Here is a 14,647-nt window from a genome sequence, read left to right as displayed (position 1 = left end):
TGTTTGACCCTTGTCAGCCCGGCACTTGTTAGACGAGCTGTAATTGAATGGCCCTTGTCGGACGAGCTGTCAATGACTGACCCTTGTCAGCTCGGCACTTGTTTGACGAGCTGTCATTGAATGGCCCTTCTCGGACGAGCTGTCAATGACTGACCTTTGTCAGCCCGGCACTTGTTAGACGAGCTGTCATTGAATGGCCCTTGTCGGACGAGCTGTCAATGACTGACCCTTGTCAGCCCAGCACTTGTTTGACGACAGCTGTCATTGAACGGCCCTTGTCGGACGAGCTGTCAATGACAGACCCTTGTCAGCCCGGCACTTGTTTGAAGAGCTGTCATTGAATTGCCCTTGTCGGACGAGCTGTCAATGATCGATACATTTTAGCCCGGCACTTGTTTGAAGAGCTATCATTGAATGGCCCTTGTCGGACGACCTGTCAATGACTGACCCTTGTCAGCCCGGCACTTGTTTGAAGAGCTGACATTGAACGGCCCTTGTCAGACGAGCTGTCAATGACTGACCATTGTCAGCCCGGCACTTGTTTGAAGAGCTGACATTGAACGGCCCTTGTCGGACGAGCTGTCAATGACTGACCATTGTCAGCCCGGCACTTATTTGAAGAGCTGTCATTGAACGGCCCTTGTCGGACGAGCTGTCAATGACTGACCCTTGTCAGCCCGGCACTTGTTAGACGAGCTGTCAATGAACGGCCCTTATCGGACGAGCTGTCAATGTTTGACCATTGTCAGCCCGGCACTTGTTTGACGAGCTGTCATTGAATGGCCCTTGTCGGACGAGTGGTCAATGACTGACCCTTGTCAGCCCGGCACTTGTTTGACGAGCTGTCATTGAATGGCCCTTGTCGGACGAGCTGTCAATGACTGACCCTTGTCAGCCCGGCACTTGTTTGACGAGCTGTCATTGAATGGCCCTTGTCGGACGAGCTATCAATGACTGCCCTTGTCAGCCCGGCACTTGTTTGAAGAGCTATCATTGAATGGCCCTTGTCAATGACCGACACTTTTCAGACGAGCATTGGCACCTGCAGATTATCAGCATTTGAATTTTGTATATGGTTTACTTACGATATTGGTATACAAAACAAGTGAATGAAATATTGCCTTGCAATACAAAAGTCTCTTACTGGAAGGCAACCAACTAATTTAATTTTCTCTACCGCAGTATTACATAATGATATGATATCTATCAATGATGAATTATAAACATTATACAATATGTTATAACACAACATTTGAATTAAAATTTGCATTAACAAAAATCTGCACTTACTGATTGCTTTTGAAATCTAAAAATAAATAATATTTAATTTAAGTTAACATTTTATTTTGAAATTGGTGGAAAAGTATGAGAAAAAATGTAAAAGGGAAGTAATTCTGAAGAAAATACACCCCTCAATTTTTTTAATTAGGTCCATATGACACATGAGCTTATATTAAAATATTTTACAGACTGGACAGGAAAAGTAATAGATGACAGAGTTATTGGCCATACAGGGAAACATCCCTACTGACATTTAACCTCCAAGTGTGATCTTGACATTTGAGCTAAGGTTGGGTGTTGCGCATGACATGTCTTATGATTGAGCACATTTATGTCAAGTGATATTAAAATCACTTTTAATGATTGTTGAGTTACAGACCTGACAGGGAAAAAGCCCTGTTGGCCTTTGACCTCCAAGTGTGACGACCTTTCAGCTAATGTCTGGAATTTGTGCATGAAACGTCGTCTTATCCTGGAAAATATTTATGCCAACTAATATTTAAATCCAGTTTTGCATGACAAAGTTATGGACCTGAATGGAAAAAAAATATAATTGACATTTTATCTCCAAGTGTGACCATGACCTTTAAGCTAGAGTTCTGGGTGTTGCGCATAGCACGTAGTCTGATTACGGAGAACATTTATGCCAATCAATATTAAAATCCCTTGATGAAGACAGAGGTATGGACCGGACACGAAACAGACCCTGTTCATGCCATGTTAACATTTGACTGCTAAGTGTGACCTTGACCTTTGAGCTTGGGGTCTGAAAGTTGTGCATGACACATCTTATTATGGGGTACATTTGTGTCAAGTAATATCAAATTCCCGACATGGATTGTTAAGTTACAGACCGCACAGGAAAAGAGCCCTGTTGATCTTTGACCTCCAAGTGTGACCTTGACCTTCGAGTTAGGGGTTCGAGTTTTTACGCATGACAGGTCGTCTGATTACGGAGAACATTTATGCCAGGTAATATCAAAATCCCTTGATGAATGACAGTGTTATGGACCGGACACTTTGTTCGTGCCATGTTAACATTTGAACGTCATTGTGACCTTGACCTTTAAGGTAGGGGTCTGAAAGTTGTGTATGACACATTCTCTTATTATGGGGTACATTTTTGCCAAGAAATATTAAAATCCCTTCATGGATTGTTAAGTTACTGACCGCACAGAAAAAAAATGTTGACCTTTGACTTCCAAGTGTGACATTGACCTTTGAGCTAGGGGTCCGGGCAATGCACATGACACGTCGTCTGATTATGGGGAACATTAAACTTTGTTACAAGTAATATAAAATTCCCTTGATGAATGACAGTTATGGACCGGACACTAAATTGTGGACGGACGGACGGACAGACGGAAGTTCCTACATGTGGGTATTTATGTGACTACTTTTTTGTTCTCTCTATTGTTCTTTTAGTCACGTAAGAGAAAAGTAGCCACATTAAAGCCTTACGGAATAAATGACATTAAAGAAAATGTACAGTTACTTATTGTTCCTATAGCCACCTAAGTATGCAAATGTGGGCTCGGACGGACGGACGGAATGACAGACGGACTGAAAAGCGCAATCATATAGTCTCCGTACCTGGTTTTCAACCAGTAGGGGACTAATAACCTGTTGTAATGTGTGCACTGAATAAATAAAAGTTGATGTATTTGATTCCGAGAGTCAATAGTGTATAGTTATTGGCGAAAAGCACGTAGACGGCGCTTCCTTAAATGGGTGAATGCAACAAACTTTGATGCTTACAGATGGATTATGCTACGGGTTGCTATGCAAGATGGAAACTAAATTTACATGTATTTCGTTTCAAATTAATAATCATCTTGTACTGAAACACAGAAACACACGAATTCCACCTATAGTGTTAAGGCCACTCGTCCCTTAACCGGTCAAATAGCATATGTTTACTTAATAACAAACAGCTATCTTACTAAATCTTAATACTCTAATATTTTATTAATCTTACCAGATGCCTGATCTTTTGTTAAATGCTTACTAAATAGTTTATTTACAATGATATTTATGCTCATTTATGTCATATGTCATTTAAAATGTCATAATTTTTGTCCTATTTTTGATGTATTTGTAAAACGCCATTGAATATGTTTTACGTAAAAATAGGCGTTTAATCAAATAAAACAGTTTCAGTTTCAGTTTCATATGTCAAATACAATATAGCATAGTTGAAATAGTAGTTAAAAGTTAAAATAACAACCACAAGAAACTTTTGTTTTAATACATAGCAAATATGCAGGTATCCACTTGATCGATAAAGTTAAGCGAAGGTGTCAATTGGCAGGTGCCCGCCGGGTGTTATCTCGGGCATAGGCAGTCGCCAAAGGAGTAGCACCAACTTTCCGTAAGGCAACAAGTTACCTTTCTCACACGTATATCCAAACCCTTAGTGAATCGGAGTCAGCGACTTTACCGAGTCTCAGTATACTATCTTGTCAGAGTGACGTACTATGTTGTTAAACGACCATCCTATTTTCTCAAAGAAACATGCTATCATGACCAGCCACTCTGAAAAATATAGTATATTCAACCGACACGATAGCAAGTTACTTTGAGAAAATAGGATGGTCGTTTGACAAAATAGTACGTAAGTCTGACAAAATAGTATATACACTTGACATGAAAGCATGTTACTTTGAGAAAATAGGACGATCGTTTAACAAAAAGTACCTCACTCTGACAAGATAATATGTTCTTTTGGGAAAATAGGATGGTCGTTCAACGAAGTAGTACATCACTCTGACAAGATAGTATGTTCCTTTGAGGAAATAGGACGTCGTTTGACAAAATAGTACGTCACTGTGACAAGATTATAAGATTCTTTCACTGGTTGTAGGTGCAGATGGGAATATCCGGCCTCGAGGGTAACTGTTTAGGCGGTAACGAGGTTCCTACCGAGTTACCGCCTAAACAGTTACCCAAGAGCCGGATATTCCCATCTGCACCTATAACCAGTGCTAGAATATTTTTCTTGCATACCGATTTCAAGAAATAAAATCAATCGAACGACTTTCTTTTTAGAACTATTTCTTATAGCAGTGTATTTAAACAAAGCGTGGGAAACCAACGCCCGTAAACAGGAAAGACTTCATGACGTTTCAAAACAAATAACAATGTTTAGTTCCGTTTTAGTTTTATCAGTTGCAGCGTAACGTTATGATTTTTGATAAAATAACGTAATTTGAATCGAGAAATATACTACCAGGAACCAATAGGAACTGTGAAGGTATTGAATTTTTATTCCGTTTTTTAAATAAAATATAAATCACTACATAAATCTTCTACATATATGTAGTTCGCAATACGTCATTTACAGCACGAGAGTCATCTTACACCCGGGGTGTAAGATGGATTTTTCCGGCACCGGTAAAAATACCGGAAATCCCCGTCTGGTATGCAAGAAAGCATGTTACATTGAGCAAACAAGTAAAAAATTGCTGCAAGATGCAGCAAATAGATGGTTGCACGGCCCAAAAAACAAAGTTTTTGACCCATATTCAAACTTGACCTAGATTTTATCAAGGCAATAATTCTGACCAAATTTCATGAAGATCAATTGAAAAATACTGTCTCTATCGCATACACAAGGTTTTTCTTTGATTTGACCTATGACCTACATTTTGGCCCCATATGACCCATATTCAAACTGACCTAGATTTCATCAAGGCAATCATTCTGACTTAATTTTATGAAGATCAATTGCAAAATACAGCCTCTATCACATACACAAGGCTTTTCTTTGATTTGACATAGTGTCCTAGTTTTTGACCCCAGAAAAAACATTTTCGAACTTGGCCTAGATTTCATCAAGATAATAATTCTGACAAAATTTCATGAATATCAGTTGAAAAATAAACCCTCTATCGCATACACAAGCTAAATGTCGACAGACGACAAACGCCGGACATCGAGTGATCACAAGAGGTTAAAAAAAAAACCAAAGAGTACAAATATGCCCCCAAGAGTAAACAAAATAGTAGGGAATAAATTTATTTCAAGGTAAATACAGTATTACAGCAGTATAAATAAATAAAATGCATTTTTATATTTTACCTGTAGATCTTCTATAAAAAACTAGAAAAAGTTAACTTCACAACGCGACAGTTTGCACAGCCAGACCAGGATTCGAACCTGGAACCTCCCCAAAACACAAATTACCATACGTAATTTCCTCAATTTTGGGTTGCTCTGCCAACTGAGCTATCTGACCAGTGGAACTGCAATATCCTAGCAATATCACTTGAGATAAATGTTCGATTTGCGGTTTTTAAAGCTGAAAGGGAGCATGAAAATGTGAAAAAAATGGTAATGGGGATATTAGTAATCATTCAAGTTTTCTACCAAGTCAACTCTGTATATAAGCTGATTTACCACCTTTTTTCTATTGAGCCTGCTGAAATTCTCTCAAAAATATTAATTAAAATCCTCTTTTAATATTTTAAACAAGCTTTGTCACAAACAAATACAAATTAGGTTAGAAAAAAAGTTTGTTTCCGGTATCCCGACCTACCCTTAATTCCGGACCCTAATTCTTTTTCATTGCCTCGGAGAAGTTTTTTTTATTAATTTAATATTGCATGATTTCTGAATTTCTTTCATACAATCAGTGTTAAAGATTAGTAACTAAAGAAATGCATCATTCCAAGAGTAGAGACATTGATTAATTTTTATTTTGTCACATAAATGCTTACTTACGATACTCAATTCGTATCGCGATATGTACCATATCGTTGCATCTGTATCACGATACATATTGTATCGTGAGTCTAGCATACTGTTACACCCCTAGCACGGGGTCAGGCCCAGTAGCCCATAGTTCCTAGATTTTGGGCTGGGACCCTAAATTGTTGGAGAAAATGCCCATATACCTAATGTTAAACATTTGTTTTTGACAGTCTGGGCCCCTAAATAAAAATAGCTAGTTTATATCCCTGTTACTGATGCTCTAAAGGAATAACACCCTTATTCGTATTTTTGTACACAGAAATAGTTTCCGAAAGGTCCCACTTGATAATAAAATCCAGAATTTTTGTTTTTAATTACTGACCAGCTACCTACCTATTTGTCTTTAGCATGTTACTGGAAACATTTTTTTGGCCTTACATACATGTATACCTAAATTGTAGTCATACAGGGTATCTTAAATACTATATGATTTTTAAGACGGGGAAGTGTGCAGATTGGAAATTATACACTGTTTTTCAATGTGAAAGCACCTAAGTGTATTTGAATGGGACTAAAATTACATTTTCATTTTTCATCGAGTGGGTGCGTAATCTCCCTATAAATCCATATCTACATTTACGGAAATACTCCCAACATTCAACAATTAACTTCTGATCATAACTGGGAGGTCAGGGCAGTTGTTAAAAACTGGGGATATCTTCAAATAAATCAAATAAATGTAGCACAAAATATGCAATTATAGCTGCTGTCACTCATGCAGAAAAACCTGAAAAATGTGTTAGTGTCAAATCTAGGGCCTATATAAATCTTTATCACTTTAATTTTATGTCAAAAGCATTGATTTGTCATTCAATACATTCATACACTTACAAGAGTCCAAAACACAATTTTCGTCTTGTAATCAAAACTAGCAGAAAAGTAGTGGTTGTTATTTATCATCAGGAAGTATATGTATGTACCAGAAGACAGCGAGTCAAAATTTTTCACGAGGTCTCAAATCGCCCATTATCTGGACTATCATTGGACCTTATAAGTAATAGTTATAGTATGTGTGAGAGTGTGTTACCAGGATATATCAGAGCTAGGGGTACATCTCGGTATATTTCTCTTCACATATCTGTCTCGGCCTAACGGCCTCGACGATATGTGCAGAGAAAAATACCCTCGATGTACCCCTAGCTCTGATATATCCTCGTAACACACGAGCATCACATATTATAACTGTTTTATCGCATAGTTCTATCATTTCAATTTATTTATTATTTTTCGTTTATAGATCTATCATTTAAATTAATTTTTATAATTATTTTTACACTTATGATTCCCTTTCTGCACTTCACTGACTGAAACCCAGAAACGTTCTGTTTTAGAAAATGTGTTCCCCAGGTAAAAGTATCCAACAGATTTCTACATTTGTATTTACTCTTTGCATTTCATTGGCCAAACGTTTATCTCGGAGTCTAATTTGCTTCAGCGCCCAAGTAATATTTTTCATTTCAGTGCGCTATCTCATGCTGTATAGCTACGTAAACGCGAACAAGCTATCAGAAATAAAACAACGTAAAAAAACAACAAAAACGGAGTATAAAAAATCAAAATATGTCGGATTCCGATTTAAAATTAGATGATGGACAGGACATATTTTTATCTCAGGTTCTTGACGAGATTGAAAGTATGCAAGAAGACGATATAGTGTTGTCGCAAGCTCTGGATTTATTTGAAAACAAGGAATCGTTTGACTTGTCAGATTCTCAGTTTAAAAATCTTGTAGAGGATTGTACCAGTGCAGACTTTTTCGGTAGTTTTACGTTGAAACTACCGACTGGAGAAAATTGTGAACTGTTAGGTGTGGATACACATTGTGAAAATCGCTTTGGAAAAACTACCAAAACTGAAGATTTTGACGCACTGATCAAGGACCAGAAATCGGGTAACACCGAGAGGAGTACAAAGTGGGCCACCTCTGTATTTGAGGCTTGGAGATCCGTTCGGAAACTGGACGGAGAGGAAATTCCACCACTCGAGGAATGCGATATCAACACACACCTTTCACGGTAAGTCAAAAAGCACATGTACCTTTGTTTCAATTATAATGCAATCAAGATGTAGCATTGTGAATTATACAGGTTTGTTGAAGTGACGAGATCAGTTGCAAACGCTTTGAGATTTGGCTGCGACTGCATTCTACATAAATTGGAGCCTATTCACTGTAGACTGGATATTTCGAACTAGCCCAACAGTTTCTAGTTTTTGCTGAATGAACTCCAAATGTTGTTGAAAAATATATTTATGGTCACTAAAAATGGCATTCTTAGGATATATATTTCTAAATACAGTTTTATCTAACTCATCCTTAATAGAGCTTTGCTTGGCAAGATAGTTTTAAACTAGACATTCCTGAATAAAGGTATCCGATGGTGATTAAAATAGCTTTTAAGAATCACTTTTCATGTTTAATGGCGTAAAAATGTAGCTTTCCAAGTATGAAAATAGGCAAAATTACGATTTCGAAAACTGGTACTTTTCAGAAAGTTTTCAACATTTTTGCATGGAAATGTACGTTGTTAGTCAAAATAAATCGACGGCCATGTCGATTTAGATTTGTAACTGGTAAAATCTTAGTGTGTGTGTTCGGATTTAACGTCTTTTTCAACAAGTTTTCAGTCATATAATTTATAAACAATGGTGTCTACTTGTAGCAGTGAGCACAATGCCACATTGATATATTGTGCAATTCTTTTTAGATTTTTGAATTCATGGAGAGTACAACATTAACTAGTATGTTTTTATACTTGCAGTTTTGTGGTAGAAGCAAGAAAGCAGGATGGTTCCCCCTACCCACCTGGATCGCTATATAATATTGCCTGTGGACTCTTGAGAAATCTCCGATCTTCTGGCATCTATGATAAAAACTTCTTGGATGAGACGAATGCACGATACGCGAGGTTCCGCGAGGTACTAGATGCTCAGATGAAAAAGCTGACAAAGGATGGGTTAGGTATTGGTCAGAGGGAGGCAAACCCAGTCAATGAAGAAGATGAAAAGATTTTGTGGTCTAAAGGTGTATTTGGGAACAGTTCATCTGTTGCTCTTCAGCATACCATGTATTTCTATAACTGTAAATTTTTCGGATTAAGGGCTTTGGATGAACACCGAACATTAAACTGTAACCAATTTGCAATCGGGAGTGACGAAAATGGTCGTTACATAGAATTTAAAGGTACAAACAGTAAAACGTACAATGGAGGATTAAAACACAGGCTTATCGCATAGTGCGGCAATTTTCCTTTGATCTTTGCAGCATGTTATACATAGTAACACACATTATTACTACAAAACTGTGCTGATATCTTACAAAACTGTTGCGATATATATCAACACGGAAATCTCTATGGAGTTTCATAAGAAAAAAAGTGTTCCGATATATATCAGCACAGTAAAACTGTTCCGATATATATCGGAACACTTTTTCTCTATTGAGGTCCTATCAAGGGAGTATAATTTTTTCCTTTCAAAGAAAAGATGATTTTAGCTCCAGTTTACAGTTCACAGAGAAAGAATTGTCACAAACACCTACATTTATAAAGTAAAAGAATAAATAAACTAGAATATTTCAAAAACTTGATAGTTTTTGCCAAATTCAGAAATACATGAAATATACGAAGTTCTGAGATTTCTCAAATGTTTCTTTTTCTTTGATTTTTTTACAAACAAAACAACAAGTTTTACAATATGTCTGGCCAATGAAATGCAAAGATTTAAAACCAATGCAGAAATTTGTTGGGTACTTTTATCTGGGGAACACATTTTCTAAAACAGAAGTTTTAGTGTTTCAGTCAGAGAGGCGCAGAAAGGGAATCAAAATAGTAAAAATAATAATAAACAAATTTAAATGAAAATAATATATAAATTTTAATGATAAACTATGCGATAAAACAGTTATAATATGTAGTGCTCGTGTGTTACCAGGATATATCAGAGCTAGGGGTACATCTCGTTATTTTTCTCTTCACATATCTGTCTCGGCCTACCGGCCTCGACGATATGTACAGAGAAAAATACCCTCGATGTACCCCTAGCTCTGATATATGCTGGTAACACACTCTCACACATACTATAACTATTACGTATTGAACCAAAAATTATAAGACATTATGATGAAAATAGTGGAATTGTTGACTTTTATGAGCAGTATCTGAATGCATTGGGGCTTTCGGGTCCATTTTATCGGCGGCCTTTAAACAAATCCGAGGGACACTTGCGTTACGGGGAACAAGTTGTTGGAATTAATAAGTTAAAAACTTTCATGAAAGACATTTGTTCGTCTGCAGGTTTAGAAGGTAGATACACAAACCATAGTGGTAAGAAAACGTGTGCCACAACACTCTACCAAGGAGGAATTCCCGAGGAAGAGATTATGAAACGAACTGGCCACAGATCCACTACCGGGGTTAGGAAATACCAAAAACCGTCTCCCGCAATGTTGAAAGAAATTTCAAATACACTAAATCCACCGCAGACGACAATCAAGGCACAGTGTGAAACGGTCAATGAGAAAAATGCTGAAAGTGTTCTAAAGGATAACGACGAGTCAGTGGATAATAAACGCAGTGATCCAAGTTTTAAGGGTTTATTTTCTGGAAATCACTCATTCTCTGGATGCACTTTTCAGTTTTAATATCGTACGAGAACTGTTGTAACAGTGTGTTGGAATTGTTGTTCATAATGATTATATAATTGACCTACCCGTAGCACATACATTATAGTGCCATAGCAGATACATTTTAGCAAAATAGCACATAACGGATACTTTTTTAGCGCTTTTCAGTTTTAAGAAACATTTAAGAAAACTTTGAATTTCATATTTCATGACAATCATGTATTTCTGATGTTCATTTAGAGATAATGATAAATATCGAATCTTCGAAATATTCTAGTTTATTTATTCTTTTACTTTATAGATGCAGGTATTTGTGATCACTCTATCTCCGTGAACAATAAATTTGAAATAAAATCATGTTTTCATTGGCAGGAAAAAATAATACTCCCTCCATAGGACCTTGCCATTGTAAGAAAAAAAGTGTTGCGATAAATATATTCTTTCTCTGTGAACTGTAAATTGGAGCTAAAATCATCTTTTCTTTGAAAGGAAAAAATTATACTCCCTTGATAGGACCTCAATAGAGAAAAAGTGTTCCGATATATATCAGAACAGTTTTACTGTGCTGATATATATCGGAACACTTTTTTTCTTATGAAACTCATAGAGAAAAAGTGTTCCGATATATATCGCAACAGTTTTGTAAGATATCAGCACAGTTTTGTAGTAATAATGTGTGTTACTATGTATAACATGCTGCAAAGATCAAAGGAAAATTGCCGCACTATGCGATAATAAGACGAAATGCCCCCTTGTGCAGGACATTGGATTATGTTTAACAATAGCTCGCTTTAATAATTGGAAAAACCTTGAACAGCGCCACCTGCCGAGTGTAACATATATACATGTGTAGTAAATTCGCGCTGTAAGTCACATGGTCTATTCTAGGATTTCTTCGTTTTAAAATATATACTGTACTGTACAAATATGGACCATCCATGATTTCAAAGATTTTTCTATCTTTAATTTTACAGAACATACAAAATCCTAGACCTTTTATCTCTGTAGACAAGCTTATCGCATAGTGCGGCAATTTTCCTTTGATCGTTGCAGCATGTTATACATAGTAACACACATTATTACTACAAAACTGTGCTGATATCTTACAAAACTGTTGCGATATATATCAACACGGAAATCTCTATGGAGTTTCATAAGAAAAAAGTGTTCCGATATATATCAGCACAGTAAAACTGTTCCGATATATATCGGAACACTTTTTCTCTATTGAGGTCCTATCAAGGGACTATAATTTTTTCCTTTCAAAGAAAAGATGATTTTAGCTCCAACTTACAGTTCACAGAGAAAGAATTGTCACAAACACCTACATTTATAAAGTAAAAGAATAAATAAACCAGAATATTTCAAAAACTTGATAGTTATTGCCAAATTCAGAAATACATGAAATATATGAAATTCTGAGATTTCTCAAATGTTTCTTTTTCTTTGATTTTTTTTACAAACAAAACAACAAGTTTTACAATATGTCTGGCCAATGAAATGCAAAGATTTAAAACCAATGCAGAAATTTGTTGGGTACTTTTATCTGGGGAATACATTTTCTAAAACAGAAGTTTTAGTGTTTCAGTCAGCGAGGCGCAGAAAGGGAATCAAAATAGTAAAAATAATAATAAACAAATTTAAATGAAAATAATATATAAATTTTAATGATAAACTATGCGATAAAACAGTTATAATATGTAGTGCTCGTGTGTTACCAGGATATATCAGAGCTAGGGGTACATCTCGTTATTTTTCTCTTCACATATCTGTCTCGGCCTACCGGCCTCGACGATATGTGTAGAGAAAAATACCCTCTATGTACCCCTAGCTCTGATATATCCTGGTAACACACTCTCACACATACTATAACTATTACTTATACATCGGATTATTTCGACTATCTATCTCTTCATGCTGCCTCGCGCCTCTTGTTATCATGAAGTATGTACAAGAGAAAATTCTCTCCAAGACACCGAATCAAAAGTTCTGACGCGGTCTCAAATTGATAAATTAAAATGCCTAATGTTTCAATAACTGTTTCAGACATTGGGATATGTTTATAAATAGCTTCATTTGATAATTGGAAAAACCTTCGCAGCGCCACCTGCCAAAAGTAGCATATTCATAATTTTAACATGTCCAAAACATTGTGGAATGATACTTATTTCACTTGGGTATTGATTACATTTTACTCGGACTTTATCATAGACTCCCTGTGTAAAATCTCAAACTTTTAACTAAAATAAAGCTATTAATTCGATATGATATTTCAATGAAACTTCAAAGTTTTGTCGTTTGTAGCATCATCTGGGACATGAGCAGTGAAAAATCTTAATTTGATTTCTAAAATGCTGTGATATTTGTTTCTAAAGTCACTATATGTTCATTGTAAATATACTTTGTTATACCCAAGTGGAAACTGGCAGGTACTTGAAAATGCAGCTCTCTGATTGGTCAGTTAGAACCCCTAATGTACTGTGATGTCATGATAAAGTTATGAATGTACATGTATGTGTAGTAAAATCGCGCCAAAAATCACGTGGTCTATTGTTTACATTATACTGTCTTCAAAAACTTCACATTTATGCACATTAAAAAATGATACTTTGACTGCAACTCACCTCTATAAACCTATTAAAATGCGTAACTAAGCAAAAAGTCTTCTAAAGCATGATATTTATTTATGTTTCCTATTGATAGTGCAAGTAGGTCATCACTTAGGGTGACTCGGTATGAGTTTGGTTTATTCTAAAATTTAGATCAACGCATGTGAATTGGCACTCAAAATGCATTGTTATCAAAAAACAATATTGTTGGTAACAGTTTACCTTGTTCTTGACAAAATCCACTTCAAAATATTTTAATAAAAAAGGACGTTACACTGACTACACTTTATGTACAGCAAGAATGACATAATTTTACTGCGCATGCGCGAATGGCCCTGCGCGAATAACTTGAAAGGCTGAATTTGATCAAATCCGATTCAATATAATGCAATTTCTGCAAATATTGCAAAATATAAACCAGAAGGAACAAAATTAAATAATATTAATTCCATTATTGTTGCGATTACACGTTAGAATATTCACTTTCTGAGCGTCAAACGAAAATTTAACAGAAATATGACTCGAAGGGAAAAAATTGTCAAATCCGAACCCATTGCACATTCTAAAACCACCTCTATATGCCCGGCCCTGATGGGCCGTGCAATAAGATGGCCGTTTAACTAAATAGTACGTCAATCGGACAAGATAATATATAAGCTTGACATGATAGCATGTTCCTTTGAGCAAATAGGATGGTCGTTTAACTAAATAGTACGTCAATCGGACATGATAATATATAAACTTGACATGATAGCATGTTCCTTTGAGCAAATAGGATCGTCGTTTGATAAAATAGTACGTCACTCTGACAAGATAGCATGTTACATAGAGAAAATAGGATGATCTTTTGACAAAACAGTATGTCACTCAGACAAGATAGTATATACACTGGACATGAACTTAGTTGTTGTTAAGATGTCTGTTTCATTGTGGAAAGTCTAAATTGTTTAAAAAACTTCGACATACTGGAGTTCAATTTGATTGTTTCGCAAATGTACATAACCTGCATGTTATAATTGTACTTCAGATTGGAAAGGATTTATTTTTGTAATTGTGTAATTGATAAAAGATAACTTCACTACCTACATGCAGAAAACAAACACTACCTTCACACTTAGCTCAATATGGTAAGCGCAGATCTATGGATCGCAGGGTCGTAAGTTCGATTCCGACTGGCGAGGCGTATACTCTCCTTGACGATTTGATAAAAAAAAAAACATTCACGGCATCATCCATCTCTGATTCACGTTGAGAAGTTGGCAGTTACTTGCAGAGCACAGATTAGTGGTGAACACTGATAAAGTAACCGGTCCGCTGTTACATTACCGAAATACTGTTGAAAATAGATGCTTTACCCAAATCAAACAAAGACAACAAACACAAG

General features: G+C 36.2%; 1 protein-coding gene across 1 annotated transcript; it reads left to right on the top strand.

Annotated features, from left to right (window-relative positions):
- The first annotated feature begins 7,461 nt into the window (after window positions 1-7,461).
- LOC123530561 (uncharacterized protein KIAA1958 homolog) lies at window positions 7,462-9,643 on the top strand. The gene is made up of 2 exons (XM_045311337.2): window positions 7,462-8,048; window positions 8,793-9,643. The coding sequence occupies exons 1-2, from the start codon at window positions 7,594-7,596 to the stop codon at window positions 9,265-9,267; spliced, it is 930 nt and encodes a 309-aa protein (XP_045167272.2). The 5' UTR covers window positions 7,462-7,593; the 3' UTR covers window positions 9,268-9,643.
- The last annotated feature ends 5,004 nt before the right edge of the window (window positions 9,644-14,647 follow it).

Source organism: Mercenaria mercenaria, chromosome 13 (assembly GCF_021730395.1).
Source record: "Mercenaria mercenaria strain notata chromosome 13, MADL_Memer_1, whole genome shotgun sequence".
Taxonomy (NCBI): Eukaryota; Metazoa; Mollusca; class Bivalvia; order Venerida; family Veneridae; genus Mercenaria; species Mercenaria mercenaria.
This window is presented reverse-complemented; position numbering and strand designations above follow the sequence as displayed.

What these genes read in the sequence shown, in the direction of transcription:
- LOC123530561 (XM_045311337.2), top strand. Translation starts at nt 7,594, where the DNA reads ATGTCGGATTCCGATTTAAAATTAGATGATGGACAGGACATATTTTTA. An exon ending in ATCAACACACACCTTTCACG is followed by an intron (nt 8,049 to 8,792) that starts GTAAGTCAAAAA and finishes TTATACTTGCAG; the next exon opens with TTTTGTGGTAGAAGCAAGAA.